The sequence below is a fragment of the Tamandua tetradactyla genome, chromosome 1, assembly GCF_023851605.1.
Source record: "Tamandua tetradactyla isolate mTamTet1 chromosome 1, mTamTet1.pri, whole genome shotgun sequence".
Classification (NCBI taxonomy): domain Eukaryota; kingdom Metazoa; phylum Chordata; class Mammalia; order Pilosa; family Myrmecophagidae; genus Tamandua; species Tamandua tetradactyla.
Window position 1 is genome coordinate 72,649,823 of NC_135327.1, and position 21,395 is coordinate 72,671,217.

Consider the following 21,395-nt stretch of genomic DNA (forward strand, 5'->3'; position numbering starts at 1 on the left):
ATGCTCTTTCTCTGCATGTGCACTTAACAAATTTGCTGCCTGCTTGCTCAGATTATATATATATATAATCTTGGGCTTCAAATAAATGTTTCTAAGAGCAAAATGGTTTCTAACAAAGATAGTGAAATTATTTTCGTAAGTACAGTATTCTTACTGGTATTTTTATTTACAGGAGAACTCTTCATTTGCTTTTTAAAATACTAACACCTCGGGAAGATGATTTTATTAGACAAGGAAATCAAGGCCCAGGAAGTCAGTCATTTACCATCACAGTAGTAAAACTTGGTCTTATTACTTGGATCCAGGGTGCATCTTGGTTCTGAATTTATTTCCTTAGAAGTTGGAGTCACCTTCAAGTAAAATTTGTGTGTTATGTGTGTAGAACAATGCCGGCATCTATATTATGTATCCAATAAATATTTGTTGAATGCATGAATGCCATTAAAATACATTGTTAGCTTTTATGAAATTATAGGTCTATATTACAATAATCACTTAGGTACAATGTAGAACAGTTTTATTACTGGCACAATTATCATTGCACATGAAATGGTTTATTAATCAGTTAGACACATAATAGAAGACATTTTTATAAGACCACAGGTATAATTTCAAGTCACATAATCATTGCCCAAGAAAGTATTTTGATAAACTGTTTCCCCCCTCAACACTGATGATTTCAAGAACATGAAAACCTATGGTTTTTAAAAAATTAACAAAAATCAAAGCCAAATATTGAATAAATGCTGAATCTGCTGAATTAACTTTTTCATACAGGAAATAATATTTCCATGCTGATGAGAGACATAACAAATGTAATCACAAGCTTCTAGATAACTTTGGAGAAAGAAATGCAAGGCCACATACACACACACTTCCATGTAGCCAGGATTATATTTATTTTCTTCTCATTCAAGTTTTCAGAGATATTTCTTTTCAACTTTTGGTCTCTACAAGGAAAAAAATAACATGAATAGATGGCTACATTCAAAATAATTACAGAATAGGTATTGTGCATTCTTTTCATTTTAACACAAAGAGAGAATATAATATTTCTCCAGTAAAATGGAGGAAATTATGCAATGTGAAAGAGTTTGAACAGAAATAAATGAGTTTTGATTGCAGTTCTGAATTCTCTGAGGATGAATTATTTTCAGCATCAACTAGAATCTATGCCTAATTTTCTGCCCTCTGAGAAACAGGGATCTCAGAACGATGGCCACATGGATATAAGATGGATATGATAAGCTTAAATAAGCACAAATAAAAACTAAGGTACAAAGATTTTCATTTCTCTAATTGATCTGCCCAAAGCAATGCAGAATATCATAATTTATAAGCATAGCCTATATTTTTTAAAAATTGAGTTACACTTTTACCTTGGGAATTCAAAATAAGCCTAACTGCTCCATAGCAATTATGACTTCCATTAGAAGCTGTTTCTGATAATTTTTTCAGAGATACAGTACTTCTATGTGTTACAATGGAAATATGGGAAAATAATATGATATGATACAGGCTCATTATATATGTGCAAACCTAGACTTTCAAAAATGTTCATCAAAGATGGTTGGCTTGCTATGGTTTTGTCTTAGAGTGGTTCCCCCCCCCCCCCCCCCCCCCGCAACATATTCTTATGTTTAAAGCAATGGAATAATTTCAAGAAGTATTTCCCCCAAACTTTCCAGAGATGCCAGCAATGTCACATCACAGTTCTGGATACAGATGTTCCCTCTCAGGTTATGAGCAGTGGATCCTTGAGAAAGGTCCTTGTTTCAGGAAAAGGACCTAGTATAACAGAACACGCTTTGCCCGAGAAGGTGGTTCTTTGGCCTCACCATTCAGGAGTCACAGACATATCTCTCACATAAATGAAAAACAATTGTTTTTCTTTGGGTTCCAGGTAATCAGTAAAACAAATTACATAAAGGCTTAGGTTCTACACCCCCTATAGACTATGTTAAATAGACAACAGCAAAATGAAGAGGAATAAAGATAGAGAGAAGCAGAAGTTAAGGGAGATGATCCCATCGCCCACTCCCAAAAGATAGGACTTAAGAGAAAAAAGACAGAAATTGAAGAAAGTAGACAAACTTCTGTGGAATGACATTCTTAAGATAGGCTAATGAAAAGTTGTTTAAGGGTTTTTTGCTACCACGACAGAATATTAAATATAACACCTATTGTCAATGCTGAATTTATTTAAAGTGTTTTCCTTAGAAGTTAACCACATGTGGACTTCAGCTTTTCTTTAACTGATACAAGAGACCCAATACTATCAACATTTCCCCTTTTTCTAAACCATCAATAATTTGGTTTTTCTTGACAGTAAATCATCAGTCACATTAAATTCATTTTTTTAATGTTTTCATTAATTGAAAGTTTGCCTTTAATATGCAAACTTGTTATGCTGGTTTACCTTGATAAACAGTTTGAAGAAATCTGAAGGGAAATTATAGAGGTACATGTGAATAGTTCCCTACAAAAGTATGACATAAAAATCTATCCAAGTTTTCTTCTTTTTAATTATCACAATATACTATCCTTTCTACTTTTCTAGATGGCATGTCTTCCTCATTTTACTGTGAAGGAATTTCAGCCCCAGCAGTGTTAAGTGGCAGCGATCCTGACTTAGAGGCTGGCATTTTTGCCTCTAGACCAGGAAGCCCACAGAATTTCACCAGTGAACAAGGGCTCACCTGTAGTTGGCTCTGCTCCTACACTTTCTCTGCCCTCATCAATTCGGCTGCCAATTCTTTGATGTGCTTCCAAGCGTGCTGGACATGGGCAGACTCCACAGTGCGTGAGCAGATGGCAAAGCGCAGCACAAGTTTGTCTCTAAGGTGACATGGAACCAAGTGGATTTTTTTGGCACTGTTTATCCTTTCAAGGAGTGCCTCATTCAATTTGTTGGAACCCTGAAATGAGCAAAAGATAGTAGCTGGGCTCATGTCTCTGAAGACTCTAAAATCCAATTCATCAAATAGCAAGGTCAGTATTTGACGGTACTACAACATATACATGAATGAAGCCAACCTTACTGTCCTTTCTCTTACATCGTTAAAATATTTGACTACATCATAGTAACAAAACTCTAAAAGACTGCACCTCTTCCTATTAGACAATCCTTCGTGTTCTAATGTGCTATCAAAAGGTATCCTTCCAGAGTTTAAGAATTTTAAGAAAAATGAAGATCTTTAGATATGGTATCTACAAAGTGATGGGCAGAAATAGAAGTACTGGTTGTTTCTAATGGTATCAGTGATGGAATCTCTAAATTCATGTTAAAACATAGAAGCAAGACTTAAGAACATAGATGATAAGGTGTAATTGGCTAGTATCTGGGAAGAACTTCCACTGACTACAGGGCCACAGATCCATGGGTGGCCAATACACATACACATACACAAACACACACACACAGAGACACACACACACACTCTGCCTGGCATGGAGGGGCCAGAGGTTCCAACCCCTCCACTGAATGGACCAGAGATGCAAGGTTTGTATCAAACAGAAAATGGGAAGTCAGCCCTTCTTGTATGGGATCTGCTTTCCACAGCAGCCAGTCTTTCCTTTCCATACCCTCTTTCCACTCTTCTCAGTCTTTCTTTTGCTTTCATGCAGTGATTCCATTTCCTATTAACCATATAGTAGAATGTAGAAAGGGGGCTAAAAGTGGGACATTGCATCCTAGGTCATATCACAGTTTGTATTTGCAGTTAACTCTTATATCAGTTAAATATCTGCTGGATCCTGCAAATTGGGTTGGACTTTTGTAAACCCACCTACCTTATGCTGTGTACCTGAGTGGGGAATTAATCTGAGTGGGGAGTGAACTGAAACCAAAGGCAACTCAAACCTGTTGGCATATGCCAGGTCTAGACAAAATCTTGATCAAGGATGAAGAGAGAGAAAAAATAAATATTATGAAAATGGGATTTAGTAAAAAAACAACAACAAAAAACTCAGAATAGAAGCAAGTATCTGAAAATTATATAATGCAGAAAATAAGAGCAAACTATTGAGGAAAAATTTGTTTTCCATTTGTAATGGGCTGAATTGGACACCACCTCCCCACCACCTCCAAAAAGTTGAAGTCCTAACCCCTGTATCTGCAAAGGGAACTGTGCTGGCTTGAAATTTTTATGTACTTCAGAAAAGCCATGCTTTTAATCCTCATTCAATATTGCTGGGTGGGACCTTTTTTATTGTTTCCAAGCAGATGTGATCCACCCAACTGCGGATGGTACATTTTGATTAGCTGGTTTCCATGGAGATATGTCTCCACCTATTCAAGGTGGGGTTGTTTATTGGGGCTGCTTAAGATGGAACCATTTAGAAAAAAAAGTTTAAGAGCCAACAGAGCCCACACAGCTAGGTACCTTTGGAGATGAGGAAAGAAAATGCCCCCAGGGAAGATGTTTGAAACAAGAAGCCAGAGACCCTAACAGATGCCAGTGATGTGCCTTCCCAGATGACAGAAGAGTTTCAGACCCATCAGCCTCTCTTGAACCAAGGTATCTTTCTCTGGGTACCTTAGTTTGGACATTTTTATAGGCTTAGAACTGCAAACTTGAAGCTCAACAAATTCTCTTTTCAAAGCCATTCCATTTCTGGTATATTGCATTCTAGCAGCATTTACAAACTAAGACAGGAAATTTATTTGGAAATTGGATCTTTACAGATGTAATCAAGTTATTATGAGGTCATGCTGAATTAGGGTGGGCTCTAGTCCAAAATGACTGGGGTCTTCATAAGAAGGGGAGAGAAAACATAGAGATGGACAAAAGAATGCCAGGATGGAGGCACACAGGGAAGATAGCCATGTGAAGATGGAGGCAGAGATGTAGTGATGCTGCCACAAGCCAAAGAATGCTGAGGCTCCCACAAGCCAGAAGAGGCAAGGAAGGATTCTTCTCTAGAGCACGTGGGAGCACGGCCCTGCCAACATCTCAATGTCAGACTACTGACTTTCAGAACTGTAAGAGAATAAATTTCTGTTATTCAAGTCATCCTGTTTGTGCTAATTTGTTCTGGCAGCCCTAGGAAGTAAAAAAGCCATTTTCAAATGAATTGGAGAAGATACAATGTCTATTAAATTACAGGCAGAAAAGTCAAACAGAGATTTATGTGCAACCGTTTTGTAAACCTAAAATTTCTCTAAAAGCAAAAAAAATTTAAAAAAAGAGAAAAAGCCAAACAGAGAAAATGATCTGAGATGGAACAACAATAACGATGATGACACAAACAGAATGAGTAGATGCAAAATAAGACCTCCAAAGGGCTGGCAGAGACAGGTCTGATTGAAAGAAATAAATCACACAATAGCTGTATCATATTAGCTTTAGGTCAATAAAACCCGCCTTAACATAATTATATGTGCATTTGAGAAATTCAGGCTGGAGAGGAATAGGAAGAAGAGAGTAAAATAGTGACAACACAGTAGATGGGGAGGCAGGAAAAAAATGATCCATAATGCTTAAATAATATGCATCTTCAAGAAGAAACTGGATTAACAGAATGGAAGTAGCAAACAATATTTCAATAACTGGAAAGTTTGTGAGCCAAAAGAAGCCCTGGGTTTCCTGAATGTGGGTCTCACTGTATTCCTCATGAGAATAATGGATAGAGACAATACACAGATGGGTTTGATGAAGTCTGTAAATTGTGAGAATAAAATAAAAATCTTAACCTTAAGACATTACGCTAAATGAAAGAAGTCCCTCACAAAAGACCTCATATAGGATAATTCCACTGATAGGAAATGTCCAGAATAGGCAAGTCTATAGAGCCTGGAAGTAGATTAGGGTGCCGAGGACTGGGGCTAGGGGCTATGGTGCAGAGTAGGGAGCAGAATTCAGAGTAACCATTTGTTAATGGGTGATAAAAAGTTCTAAAATTAGATTGTGGTGTTGGTTGTACAACCCTGGGAATATACTAAACACACACAAACATTGAATTGCGTTGTATGTGAATTATATCACCAAAAAAAAAAAACTGTTAAATATACAATTTAAAAGTCTACAAGAACGCTGGCAACTGAAAAAAAAAAAGGAAAAGAAAAAAAACTACCTTATGCAAATAATTTTAAGTGCTATGCACGTATAAGTGTTCCATGGAAGGACACACTCTGGGACACCAGCTCTTTGAAGTTTCTCCCCATTTCACCGAGAGTATGGCCCACCCACTTTCTCTCCATACTTGCTTTCAGAGGACATGCTTCCTGCCCTGCAGAGAGCTCTCCCCCATCCTCCCCAACCTGGCCCTGCTCTCTCAGGTAGGAACCTATTACATTCCTGCTGCTTGCCTGGCTTTGCCATGTGGGCGCCTCATCCTCACTGCAACACTCCAATGATTCTTGAGGGAAAGAAATGAAGCACAGAGAGAGGTAGAGCTGCATTTTAACTGGTGGCACCTCAACACTGAATTCCAGCACAGTCTGCTACATCTCCCGATTGCCTTATTTTACCTGGAAAAAGAATCCTTGTGGGAAGGATGGAGTTTGCTAATTAAAAGCTGTCTCAATAATGGCCTAAAAGCATTAGGCTCCTGACCAGTTTAGTTTCCCCAAGGTAGATTAATAAGGTGTGTGTGTGTATATACTCCACAGTAGACTCTTCTGAGAAACATGTCAAGATTCCCAGTAAAGACCGTCATGCCCTGGCCCATCTGGCCCAGTTTCCCCTCACATGGTAATATCCACATTGTCAAGCAGCAAAAACAGCAGAGTATTGTAGATCAGTGTGTCTCACACCTGGGTGCCCTCAAATAAGATGGAACTGTTGTTAAAATGCAGATTCTGCAGGTCGGGGGGGGGGGGGCGGTTTGGAGGTTTGCTTTCCTATTCAGGGCCCAGAGGACACCAAAGCTGCTGGTCTTTGGATGACACTTGGAGTAGCAAGCCTATAGATGGTCGCTGTCCTCCAGAGAATTCCAGAGGCACAGTTGAATGGGATGGAGTTTGGGGATGGGCGAAATGATGGCAATTTTAGGGCAAAGGAACTATACAAGCAAGAAGTCTCGGGGTATGTGAAGACTATTGAACCTGCACAGCTCTGTAGAGAAGGGCACAGGTAGACTGAGTGGGAAGCTAGTCAGAACCAGGAGACCTGAATAGCAGGCTGAGACATGCAGCCTCTCCTTGGGAGCTAACGCAAGTCTTTAAGCATAGAGACATAAAAGATACCTTCCCCTTCTGTCACATTCAAAGATGATGAGGAAACCAAAATAGACTTAAATATACCTTTAACCGAAAACAGACCAGCCCCAGAGTGACTTCTGCACAGATTTCAAAGCAGGGATCCTGGCGTACCAATGCCTCAAACTCGTGAGAAAGCTGGACATGCTTGGAAGAGAAAGGAAAATTGTTTGAGTATCTCATTGCTGTTTAATTCAGAACTTAACTACCTATAAAACTTTATTAGACTGCATATCTATAATTCATTTATATGTTTTTAGCAATTGTCTTCAAGGATTTGTGGAGTCTACTCATCAGCTGTTCCTGCACAGGATGAAAAGAAATTTGGTTAAATGAGAAGAGGACTAGAGTCTTCAGAAAAATACCAACCATAACATTCTCCTGTTAACAGATCTATTTCCACCCCTGCCCCCCATGGGCAGGCACAGGGAATAGAGCCCAGGTCTCCAGCATGGCAGGCGAGAATTCTACCTGTTGAGCCATCGTCGCACTGCCCAATCGGTCTATATTTATTCCATCAAAACTGTCTTTTATAATTTTAGAATAAACATTGCAAAGAGGTATTTAAAAATTTTATAAAGAAGACCACAGCTGGGGTGGTACAATGGTGACTCAGTAGCAGAATTTTCGCCTGCCATGCCAGAGACCCAGGTTTGATTCCCAGAGTCTGCCCATGCCAAAAAAAAAGACCACAGCTAACATCTACGGAGTTAACATCCATTGTGTTAACAGTGTTCTGTGTGCTTCATCAGTCCATAGTCTTCACAATAACCCTACAACATAGACAATGGCATTATTATACCCATTCTGCAGATAAGGAAACTGAAGGTCAAAGAGAGCAAACATCATGTGCAATGCCCGATGACAAGGACTTGGCTGAGGTGGAATTCATATGCAGCTGCCCAATGCCAAAGCTTCTGCTCTGCAGTTGTGATACCACAGCGTTTGCCACTGAGAGATAGGAACAATTTCATCTCATTGGACGAACCAATCTTATTCAGCTTTTAGAGGTTTGTACAACTCAAAAACAAACTAAAATAGTATGTGGTCTGAGGGAAACGAGCTCTTTATGGTCTAGGAGCATATCTTGTCATTCTAAATATTGGCATCCAGCATGGCGCTCCATATTGTGGATGCACAAGGAGCGTTGGGATTGGAATACTGTGGCTGTAGCTGGGAGATAGTTGTTCATACTGAAGCTCCTTGCAAATGAGTGGTTTCTAGTCTGACCACTAGAGGACACCAAAGACCTTGGAGCTGATCGGTGGATTACTGGAAGCTGAGTTCCTGGGGAAGCTATACTTACACCTTGGGACACAGGTTTTGATCATTCCTGGATCTTCCTAGTAAGGCAGGACTGAGCTTCATTCTCAGAGCTAGGTTTGGTGTGTTTTTAACACAAGGCAGCACAATCACACCTCATTGTCCCTGAGTTTAAAAATGTCATCAATGTGGAGAGGTGGGCCATCTGTTTTTTGCCTTCTGTTCCCAAAAGAGCTGAAACCATCCTCATAAAAGGGGTCTGTTTTACTCAAATATTAACACACATACTCCTTTCCCACTTTTTTTTTTTTTTTTTTTTTTTTTACCCCAAATAGATTCTCAGTGTTTTACAGCTTCGTTAAGTTTCCTTACAATGGGCTTGCGAAGGGGAGAGAAGCCACTTTTGGAGACTCAGGAAATGCTGGAAAATGGATGCACTTCTGTATCCCCTTTTAGAGAGAAGTTTAGAGACATCCAGCCCCTGCTCACAGCTGCACAGCTGACTGAACACTGGCACCAAGACTTAAAAGGAAGGCCTCGCTTAATTACTATCATTATGGTTGGCAAGAGCAGCTGTGTCCTATTTCAGTGAATCCTCTGAACATCTGTTCATCAAGATGAGGTCAAAGTTTAGAAAGGACATCAGCTGGAAATGAGAAGGCTTTCTGTAGCTGGGTGATGTGTGTGCTTAGGACGAGCCCTGGCACACACTCGAGCTTCCAGTTCCTTGGCAGTGGGAATGGACCAGCTCAGCAGTTCTCAGACTTTAGTGTGCACCCCAGTTACCTGGATGACTTGTTAAAACAGAGATTGCTGGACCTCACCAGGGAGAGCCTGATGCAATGGATCTGGGTGGGCCTGAGATTTTTGCATTTCGAACAAGTTCCCTGGTATTGCTGATGCTGATGGAGGGGGGCTCCACTCTGTGAGAACCAAGTAGACTAGATATTACCTAAGTGCCCTACCAACTTCCTGGCCAACTCTAAAATTCCCCTATAATGACATTTTTGGGGGAGAAAACTATTGTGTTCTCACTATTGCCATTGTTGAATGGATCTCACTTTTATCTGGATGCAGCTAAAAGAAAACCAAGCTGATAATCTGTTTTACCTCGGAGCTGATAATCTGTTGCCTTAATGGAAGTGTCTTAAAGGATCCAAAATAGTACATTGGGCCATTTCATAAATACGCTAATTGCAATAACTCAAACTATAGTCAGGTTTCCTTATCATGTACTTGCTTATTAAGAAATCTTGAATTATTTCTCAAGTCCCCTAAGACCTCCATAATAGCATTTGGATAAATTGTAAAAATAAAATCACCTTGCGAATGTAAGCCTGTAGTCCTTTGACTCCATACATCCTAAAAACAAACCACATTTTCAAAGAGCGAAATCTTCGACCCAGTGGTATCTGCCAGTGCTGAAACAGAATATGAAATGGTGCATCAGTGAGAATTTATCAAAAGCTGGTTTTCTTTTTGACTCATTGGTTTGCTTCTTTCTCTTGGAGGCAGTTAATCCCTTGGAGGCTGTGCCCTTCTAGCTGCTGTGACTCATGCAGGATGGCAAAGCCCATGGGCATGGGAGCAGGTCCAAGCTCTAAGCGATGAGGAAAAAACAGGCAGGTCCAAGCTCCAAGAGATGAGGAGAAAATAGGCACTGTTGACTTGGAAGGCATTAAAGTTCAACATATGCACTCAACAAAAGCAAAATTGAATGTCTACTGGGGACCAAGTGCTATGCTTGGGGTTTTAAACTGAACCCTACAGATGGGCCCTATGGAGCTTACAATCCAGTGGTTGGGGGGAAGTGAGGACCTTCCCCTGATGTCTCTGCCTACAAGTAAGGAAGGTACAGTTTGGCTGTTGTTTGGCCTATGTTTGGCTCCACCTGAGACAGGTGGGGCCTGTCCCTTTCTCTTTTCCATTGCCTGGGGGTTTTTCTGTGTTCTGTGGCTCAGAAGTAGAAGGGCAAGTAGGAGGGCCTTTAATAGTATTTGTTGAATGAACGAATGGTATTCCAGTTCTGAATTATAATAAAAGTACCACCTTGGGATTCAGGTGGGGATAAAAGGGGAGAATTTAAAAAGGAGAGCAAAGATTGTACAGAAGATCAGGCCCTTTGCTGGGCATATAAACACATCATCTTTCTTTATTTTCATGACAGTCCTGTGTAATACAGGCTATTATCTCCATTTATGGGAGAGAAAGCAGGCATGGAAAGGCTAAGGAAATTGTTTAAGCTGACAGAGCCAGGATGTGGCAAAGCCTGGAGAGCACTCACATGTACACAGCTGTCTTCCATTTAGCAATGTGTTTCCAAGGTGTTGGAATATTCAGTTAAAATTGCCTTTGACTCACCACTCCCCTAACTAATGCCCAGAAAATCAATTGTTCCCTGCCATTGTTCAACCCAGATGCTGCTTTAAAAAATCATTCGTTCTCAAGTCAATTTTCTAGAAATCAAATGTGGTTCAAATCTAACATTTGAAAGAACAGCAAGCTGAACTTAATTTTAATGGTACAGGAGTGAAATGATTGAGAGTATGATTGAGAGCTTATTTAAAAATGGGGCTCTGAAATGCTTTCCCCATCTCTCCAGTGCCTGATTCAGGAGCAGATATATGCCCTCCTATATATCCCACCGTGCCTTTAGTCAAATGGAGGACCGGACACCTGTGCTGAGCTCCTGGCCCTACCTCCTGCTAGGCTATAAGTTCAGAGGGGACAGCAACCTTGTCTGGTTTGTCATTTTATGGCAGCACTAAGTCCCACACTTTGCCAAGCTCAGAGCAGCCATTCCACAGATGCCATATGGACTATTGGTGATTGATATGCTTAAGTAATTAGGAGGAAAACCCATTGAACTCTCACACATGAATCATCTAAACCAATTTTGTAGGTAGAAGCCAATTAATATTTGAGGCTTCTTGGACATAAGATGAGCTTTTTCCAGGTACTTTTTCCTTCACATTTGAAGTTATTTTAAACTCTACATCCTGTACATCCTGTATTTTGTCCTATGCTTGAAAAGCCACCAATATGGATCCAAATGTGTAGTTTCTATATCCAAATATTATAATGGGTTTAGTGAGTTAGTGGTTGAGCTTTTGACTAAGGTTCTTCGTTTTGTCTTAAGTAAGTTTGTTCACTGCTCTGAACCTTTGTCTCCTCATTTGTGAAATGAGAACAATCTACCCATGTTGCCCATGGTCAGGCAAATTGTAGGCACTCGACAAATGATGCTATCTTTACATCTTCCATCCTGCCATTTGTAATTAGAAACAAAACAAAACCCATGTCCCGAACTCCCTGCTCTGACACTGTGACTCAGTACTCATCCCCTTGCCCACTGACAGGCCAAAAATCCTGGCAGCACTTGCTCATTATTTTCATCTCACACTTTCCTGACTGGTTTGGGAGAGCACCAAAAATCCTAGGAGTCCTCTCTTCACCTTGGTGACTGGGACAGCCTTAGGTTTAGGTTTTCAACATCTTTGAAAAAAAATGACGTCTCAAAAAATATATAATGATATCTCTAATGTCCTTTTCAGCAGATGCAGAACTATTCCTTTGCCTGGTAGGCCCAGCAGCAACTGTCTCAAGGAAGTGGGCATTTGCCTCAGAATTCACCTCAGATGTAGAAATTATAAAACAATCCTACATTTTTGTGCATCTTGCTATGTTCTACAAAAATAGCAGCAAAGCTGCCAGAAAAATGTGGTCAGGGCCCTCTAGGGTTGTGGCAGAGGTGAAAGGTCAGATCAGAAGTGGGGCAATAACTGAACCTGTGTGAGAAAGGATGGAAGGAGCAAACTCAGAAGGATGATACCGGTGTTCAAGGGCCCTCTTGCATGCCCAGTGACCCAGGGACAGGCCTCCCATGCTCACATCCTGGCCACCCCTTTCTTATTCTTTCCTGATGGGAATGTACTGACAACTCCAACTTCCTGGATATAATAGTTTAAGGACTAACTTATGTTCATCAGTTTTTAGAAGACCCTCTGCTCCAAAATAATTTTTCCCATCTGTTCCATCCAATATTTCATAAATTCATTTGTTTTTTCATTCTTCACCCATGAAATATGTGCTGAGAATATGCTACGTGCCATTCCCTGGCTCTTTACAAGGGATTCAGTAGAAAATAAAGCACGTCATCCAACAGGAGCACACAAGTCAGGTAGAAGTCAGTAGGGGTCAGGGTGCTTATAGTTCTTCACACCTGCCTGGATACAGTTCCTATAGAAACACACTACATATATATGACTTGTAAGCAACCAGTACATGATCCTCAGAACTTCATTATCATAAAATATAACAATTGTATAAGGAGAAGATGGAATACCTTAGGACTAGCTGAAGAGTTGGGACGTTTCCCTCAGGCCAGGAAGAGGCAGCAGAAGGGAGAGAGAGAAGTTTCATATCCATTTCAGAAATATAGCTCATGACAGTGTGGATAATAATGCATCAGAGAGAGTTTTCTGTACATTGGTCTTCCTCAAGAGCCCAGGAGTCTAGGAGGTAGGCATGGGACCTTGCTTACCTCTGAGTATGTGGTAGAACCAGCACACTCTCCCTGATAGAAACGAGGCTGTTAATCTGAGTGACAATTTAAGAGACTATCTCAATGGTCTGGGTGAGAGAAGAAATAAGTCTTAGGGAAAGGGCCATGGGATTGCAGAGGAGGCCTATCAAAGGAAGTTCTGTTGGTAGACTAGAAGCTTGCTGATGCTTGAAATTTCCATAAGTGTGGCTGAAGTTTTTCATTAAACTCATAGAGGTAAAAGGCTTAAACTTTAGACGCCAGGTTGAAATAACAGAAAGAATAATTCATTCCAGGGAACACTTAGTCTACCAATACAAGTTTAATGGCAGATAGCAGATCGTTTTCCAGTTTAGAAAAGGGGAAGGGGATATAGCTTGAAGAGTCTGGTGGCCCAAAGAGAGTGAAGCCCACCATTGAGGATGGCAAATGAGAGAAAAGATGGATAGCAGATTCTCTCCCCATCTCTGACAGGGGCTAGAGGTAAGTAATGGAGTGGGTAGGGTGAAGAAGAATATGGAGAGAATATGGAGAGAACTAGAGAAAACTGAAGAAGAGAATGGTTTCTACTGGTACAGAAAGGGCTTCAGAAAAATACAAGGAAAGCCAAAGGCAGACTCTGCCAACTTCAGAACTGTAGGACCTAGTAGACCATGCTTCTCTTCAACTCCTGGAAAACGACAGAAGCTCTCTGAAGAGATTATGTTGTCTGAGAGGTTTGAGGCAGGCATGGCTGAGATGGTTCTTGTCTTTGGGCAATGTAACATGAACCAGCATTGGTGTGGATTATACATGAGGCTTTTAAAGACAGTGCCAAGTTTATTAGAATGGAATTCTAATAAATTGAATGGAATTCTAAGAATTATTAGAATTCTTAAAGGACTTATTAGTACACAGGAAGTTTTAAGCAGAACATGTACTATTTGAAGGTAATTTTATGTAGATAGTTTTATATTATTTCCTAATAATATCTAAGCTATGAAAGAACAAAATTTAAAGAATAACAGTCATGGTGTTTTCATATCCTTTGACCTTGTTACCCCATTTCAAATCTTACACACTAGGAAAATAACTACTAATAAGCAAAAAGCTATATGCATATCTGTTCATTGAAGAGTAATTTTTAAAAGCAAATAAAATCAGAAGCACCTAAATTTTACCATAGAGTATGGAATTCTATGTAGTCTTTCTATTAAGGTTATGGAGAAGTATGGAAGGATATTACAATTTTAGTTTCATCAAAATAAAAGCAGGCAAAATGTGTGTGAACAGTACGTGTAGCCTTCTTGTAATGTTAAATCCGAGAACAGTCACGAACAAGAGGAGGATGTACAGGTGCAAAACCCACAGCTGTTTTAGGATGGGGAGATTACAGGTGATCCTGTTCTCAAAACTATTTTTATTACCATGTCATATTATCCCATCAATAATAACTTTCTAAAAGATAACTGGATCCTAAATAGGGATTTCATATCAAAATATTAAAAGAAATAACTCAGTGATATCCAGTCTTTGAACTACACTACTTGAAAGGTACATGACTTGGCCTTTCTCCCTGGTTGGTACCAGGCAATCTTGGCCAAAGCTCTGACCTAGGATGAGCCTTGATGAACTGGCAAGATTTCCAGGTATCCTAGCCTCCCAGCTTACAGCTGTCAGCAGCCAGCTGCCAGTGAGAACAGACCAGGAGCTAGAATCCAGGAGAGGAGTGATACACAGTCACGTTTGAGCAGCAGCCCGGACTAGGTAATTATCACTCCGTGGCATGCTGGGCTCAGATATTTCAGATGCACGACCCCTATCAGGAAATGGTAGTTCCTGCTATGATGACGTCTTCTGTCTATCGTATCTGATCAAAAATCAGGAAAGAGCTCAACACAGGTGTTTTCTTGATGAGGAGAGGCAGCTGATCCAAGGGTCTCACTTCTGTTCCCCAAGTTTTGCCTCCTTTCCGAGGTTTCTCTTCTTCTGATACAGCTACTACCACTACCCTTGGTTCTAAATTTCTTTCCAGAGTAAGTCTAGGACAACCTGGTATTTTCAAAATAAACTTTACTAAACACTTGTGGTGAATATGAAGGAGAGAAAACCAAGGCAATTCAGAACAAGGCTACTGGGATGATCACACTCCATCTAAGCACTTTTTATATTCTCTGACTCTTCATTCTCCCACCTGTCTTTGAGGCCAGCTTCAGGTACACAGCAACAACACTTATAGACAAAAGATAACTCCTTCCTCACAAAGATGGCTGAGTGTATCTTCTTTCTCCCTTCCAAGGAGCAAAAAGTTGATTTCCTCCTAAAATAAGACCTCTTAGTGGTAGATTTAGCAAAGCTTTGCATTGCCCAACACAACCCCACCTAATTTGCTTGGTTAGGACTAAGTTATTTAGAGTTCTTTTGTGGAATTCTGAGCGAGTGATGAGCAGTAGCAGGAGTTATAGTCCATGAAAACACCATATATTCTATTAGCATTACGTATTTATATTTTGGATTACAACTGACATGGAGTTTAGTGAGACAAATCTTCTACTTACCCTATAGTCAGTGATAAGTCCTGTAGAAAAGAAAGAAAAAGAAAAAAGAAACCATTAGAGACTCTTGTTGAATAAATGCTTCATAATATTCATTCTCAAGGTAAATTTCCTATATCACATATGTAATCTCCTGAATCAGATATAAATCTGCAGCTGGGTTTTCTTTTGTGTCCCTCTACTTTATGGCACTTTCCAAAGTAACAGATTCAAGGGAAATCTTCTGAGAGCAGGATACCACAAACACAAATTAGAAATGCTACATTATTAGTGGATTCTCATTAGTTTGGTCTTCTGCAGTTACATATGCATGAAATCTGAGTTTTTTCTAGTGTCCAGGAATAAACTATCATTCATTTCATGTAAATCATTCATCATTCATTCATTCATGCATGAGAATGTGAATTTGTGCTATAAAGAGTGATTATCAGATGTAAAAACAGAATTAAACTCTTGGTGGTAGAATTCATCTCTGCATTCTCAAATCTTACTCCAGTATCTGGCACAAGTATTCATAGTATCAGTGAATACTTGTTGAATCAGTTTCATTATTCTGTATTCAAGGGCTCCACATTGGTTAGGGAAAATGGCTGGTTTGCATTTTAGTCTTGCCCTCATGCCTAAAGCAACAAATACTAGGATGGCATGGGGGGAAAACCCTGGTTCAGGAATCTGAAAGATGTGAGTTTCTAGATGTGTGACCTCGAGAGAGGGATAAGGTGAGAATGTGGCAGACAGGCTCCACTCTTGCCATTCAGATTGATAGAGAAGGGAGTCACATGCTTTGGAAATCAGGTAGTCTAATGCAGGTCAGATGGAGGCATGCCATATTTCATACATGTCCACACTTCCTGGGGAATAGCAGCTGTGATGTGGCCATGAGGAGGTCCTCAGTTGTGATGAGCTGTTTACCTAATGCAGTCACCCTATGATTCACCCTACAGACTGATCTTGATCCACTGCACAGGCAGGTCACCATTATATTTACAAGAAAAGCTACAGTTATAGTTTGTTATGATTGAGACCCTGACTACCATTTGGCTGCCAGGCCAGACCAGGCCTTTTCTCAATTAGAATCATAAAATGGCAAACATGGGAGAAAATGAAGAACTATCAGGCCAACCTCTTATTTTATAAATGACCCAAGAGGAAAGCTGAAGTACACAGGTCCTCTGAACTCATAGACCAGTGCTCTTCCTTTCACACATACAGCCTTTCATGGGTATGAGCATTGTTGAACAAATATAAAGCAATATCGAATCATCATCAGAGGTAACTTGACAGGACCTAAAAGAGTACTTGGTATGTGCTATGGGTTGAACTGAATCCCCAAAAAGATATGTTCAAGTTCTAACCCCCAGCCCCATGAATGTGACTTTATTTGAAAATACGGTGCTTGAAGATTTTATTAGTTAAGAAGGCACCAAACTGGATTGGGGTGGGCCTTCATCCAATAAGACTGGTGTCCTTTTAAGAAGAAGGACACCAAGACAGACAGACAAAAGAGAAAATGTTCGTGTGTAGATGAAGCAGAGAATGGAGTTGTACATCTACAAGCCAAGGAACTCCGAGGATGGCTGGCAAACCACCAGAAGATAGAAAGAGGCAAAGAAGGATTCTCTTCTAAAGTTGCCAGAGAGAGCATGATTCTGTTGACACCTTGGTTTTGAACTTCTAACCTCCAGAACATGAGACGATAAATTGTTGTTGTTTTAATTCAACAAATTTATGGTAATTTGTTATGACAGCCCTAGGAAATGAATATAGTATGCAACAGAAACTCAATAAGAATTCATCGAATAGCCAGATGACTGTTATGAATGAAAATAACCCTCCTTTTAAATTTATGTTACTGCACCACCTAGTAGGGCAGGTACTAGTCAGATGTGACTATTTAAATTTTTTTAAAATATATTTTTACTTAAGAAAACAAACAATACACTTAGAACCACCAAAAATGGATATCTTAGTTAGCTTAACCATAGGTATATTTAAAGTACCCAAATAATCAGTGTAAAACCTGCATTTGTGCTGTAAATTTTATAAATCAATTTAAAATTAAGGCAACAAGGAAGAAACCTACAAATTCATATAGCAAAGTTCTTAAATTCTAAATACTAAATACTAACTTAAATACCATCTGATCAGCTGTCAAAACTATGAATATTCTCAAAATATCAAGTAGAAAGTTATTACAAATATCTACACTGCTATAGTGATGACCTATGTTACTAAGCATTTTCCCAATTTCAGGAAAATATGAAGATTCAAATAAAAAGTAAATAAAATTTAAAATTTAATTCTCCAGTGATACAAACCACATTTCAAATGCAGCTAGTGGCCACCATACTGGAGAATGCAGAATTACAGAACATTTCTTTCACTGCAGGAAGTAGTTCTATTAGACAGCACAATTAGAGTTTAAAGTAGAAGGCTTTGGATGTGGTGATTTCAATAGTAAAACCATATTATTAGTGAAAGATGGACTTTTCAGTTCAGGGAATTTGTTTCCATAAAAACTGGTTAAAGAATTGATTCAACTTAGCTTTTTCCTAATACAGATATTTACTGTAACATAAATAATGATGGACCCTTCTTAGCCAGCAATCTCCTATGGCAATGGCTTTACTTATACTGTGGACTACGTAATATGCCCTATGTACCTGGTAAGACTTTAAAACTGCATAAGTGATGTGTAGAGTGGATGGTTTACAAAATCTGTAAATGGCGCATACTGAAATATAAAACAATACAATGTATAGAAAAAGATAAGCAAGAAATACAATGATATATTAACAATATTTGCATTGGGTAGTGGGATTGTGGGAATTTTTTTACCCATCATTTACTCTTCTAATTTCCAAATGTACAGCTTTTATAATTAAAGAAAATATCTGAAAAGTCTATCTATCAAATGTTTCCACTTTCCCCTCTCATCAACGTTATGACATAATTTTCGGTTGTCAAAAAAAATTTTCTCACTTATTCCAGTACTAGTTAAATGTCTATAACCACTAACCGTCTATGTACATTGGCGCAAGTCAAATGAGACAACATATTTAAAAGTGCAAAATAAATGTAAGGATCTATTGTTGTCATGATCACTCCCACTGCGGTAGGTTGAATTATGTAACCCAAACAACACATTTCTCAATCTTAATCCATGTCCCTGTGTGTGTGAACCCATTGTGAATGAGACCTTTTGAAGACGTTATTTTTAATTAAGGTGTAGACAACTGAAGAAGGGTGAGCCTTAATCCAGATTACTGGAGGCCTTACAAAGAGAAGTTGGAAATCAGCAGGAACCAGATAGAGAAAAAAAAGGACTCTGCCATGCAATGGGAGGCAGAAGTACAACCCAAGGACTGCTGGCAGCCAGCACTAGAACATTACAGATTTTCAGGAGAAAGTAAGCCTTATTTCTATTTTAATTTTGGATGTCTTCCAGCCTCAAACTGTCAACCAATAAATTCCTGTTGTTAAGATAAAACCAGTTTGTGGTATGTGTGAAACAACTCAGGCAAATTAAGACACCTGCTGTTGTGTCCTTAGTTACAGTCCGCTCAGTCCATATCAGGGCCTCTTCTATGCAAGCAGGATGGCAATGGCTTTTCCCTTATGGGTTTTATGTTGTAGTGGGAATCACAGATAATAAGCAAGTAAACTGATGGGCAAAATTATTCCAGCTAAAGATAAGTGCCATGAAGACAATCATCAGGATGATGTGAGAGAGAATTAGTGAGAGGAGAGAAGCCTGCTTATAAGGAAGGGTCTGAGAAGACCTTGCTGACAGATTTGAATGTTGAGAGGGAGGCAGCCCTGGAAGATCTGTGCAGCTTGGAAAGCAAGAAGAGCTGGGACGGGCCACCAGGCCCTTGGCAGCAGCTTCAAGGGTTTTATCTGGGGTGCAGTGTAAGCCACTGGAAGATTTTAAGCAGACAAGCAAAGATTTTACCTTTTTCTAAAGACCAGTTTGGCTGTTGGGAGATGAGGGTTGCTGGAGGATCCAGGTAAGAGGAGATGGAGAGAATGGTCCCTCTGCTTCAATTTTGTTCACTACTGCTTAGGGCTCCCTTCACCAAAACTACATCACTTCTCATCTCAGGGCCTGTTACCTCATCAATAAATTGAGGGGATTGTTTCAGGGTTCTTGCATCACGGGGGCCAGACCCCACAGGCCGTGGTCCTGACCACAGCATGGAGACTTCATCAAGCAGGTTGGGGAAAGAAGGCTCTAATGAGGTAAGAATGGACAGGTGCTGCTCTAAGCAAAGACTGGGAAATCCTGTTTTTGTGTAATGGAGATGGTAATCCAAAAGCAGAGAAGGTTGAAAATGATTTGGTAATTACACAAGCCTTGTTACTGTTAGATAGAGTCACGTATGTAGTGTATAATAGTCCTGTGTTTTGTTAACTCTAGGGGATCTATTTAGATGATTTTGTGCACTACAAGTAAGAATATAAACATCTAAAAATAATATTTCCAATTCAGTTTTTTAAAAAATGTAAACAGGTAGAGAAGATAAGGCATTAAAAACAACAACAACAAAAACGTTTATATCAGCTGGGATCCTTCTTCCAAACCTTCATATTTCATCCTTGGATCAAGCTATCCCTTCAGAGAATTCTAGATTTCAGCCTCCTTGGCTCAGCCCTCAGAGCCTAGCCCTTATAAAGTTACACTTTGATGCTTGGCCATAGCCTAGGAGAAAGGACAGTAGTCATATGAAACATATGAAGCAATTTTATGGCTCACAGGAATTCTGTGGCATCCTCGAAGGGTGTTTCATAAGGAGCCACTGGAGAAATTTCTTCTGGATCTGTCCTCTCCAAACCAGGAAAACTATACGCTCCTCAGCCCAGAAAGTCACCCAGCTTGTATACGTCATCAGGCTGCCCCCTCTGCCCTAGTCATTGGGAAGCTCAGAGCCAGACTGGAGGACCCCTCAAGGAATTGTGTGGGTCCCTGCTGTGGGTTGCCAGAGCAGCCTGTGCTCACCCCTGCCGTGTGACTTAGCATGCTCTTGTCTACTCTCCATTGGATTCCAGAGGCAGGCACTGCACCTCATTTTCCAAACTTTCTCCAGGACCAGGCACTAAGTGCAGATTCACTAAACAAATGTATGAAGTGTACGCTTTTAGGTACTGACCTACCCTGGATTTCATCCTGTTTTCTCTTCACTCCCACTCTGGCCCAACTTTCTTCACTTACTTTTTTGTTTCCCCTGTGACATCGGTTCACACTGATGCAAGTCCTCTTTCAGATAAATGTTTGGGCTGGCATTTTTAAAGATGTCTCCTTTTCCATCCGAGGAGTTCATAACATACATATGGACAACCTATGGTTGTGCCCCTCTGGCTCTGCCCACCATGTGGTGCACTGACCAGCCCAGGTTCTAGGAGCTTCTGCTGTGGGTGCCTCCACGAACAGAGCCCAAGGCATCCTAATCAACTCACTCTGAGGAAGGCTGTGCATGGACAAGTCCAGCAGTGAGCACGACACTTCCTGTGCTCACCAGCACTCCACACCTGGGGCTGTGTCTTGGATGAGAATGTTCATCTCCCAGCTCTTAAATGCTTCAATGTCAACCTGAGAGAACAGACCTCGAAACAGACTGCAAAAAGCAAGAGCACCAGCTTACCTGAATCCTGATGGCTGTGCTTTAAGTAGAGAGGATCCAGTTTAAAGGCTCCTGTTAATTCTGTTCTGTTTTTCACCCTGGTTTTGGAGAACACATAATAATAGGGCTTAATGGCAGAGTCCCTTAGATTGGATGCTGCTCCTTGGCTCTTGAATCCTCTCCCTCCTTCTTTTCCACCCAGTGAATCAATGGCTGTGCAGACCTCCCTCAAG

The 21,395-nt window shown here is 40.1% G+C and overlaps 1 protein-coding gene across 4 annotated transcripts in view; it reads right to left on the reverse strand.

Moving 5' to 3' along the window:
• Positions 1–505: 505 nt before the first annotated feature.
• The window catches only part of DDC (dopa decarboxylase), a 113,437-nt gene continuing 92,547 nt past the window's right edge, over positions 506–21,395 (reverse strand). For all 4 annotated transcript variants that reach the window (XM_077119308.1, XM_077119296.1, XM_077119307.1 and 1 more), the window contains 6 exons: positions 21,184–21,260; positions 15,545–15,564; positions 9,787–9,885; positions 7,247–7,348; positions 2,700–2,918; positions 506–950 (listed from right to left, as the gene is read on the reverse strand). In XM_077119308.1, the coding sequence (XP_076975423.1) occupies positions 2,718–2,918; positions 7,247–7,348; positions 9,787–9,885; positions 15,545–15,564; positions 21,184–21,260 (499 nt within the window). In that variant the 3' untranslated portion in view covers positions 506–950; positions 2,700–2,717. The remainder of the gene's footprint in view (positions 951–2,699; positions 2,919–7,246; positions 7,349–9,786; positions 9,886–15,544; positions 15,565–21,183; positions 21,261–21,395) is intronic.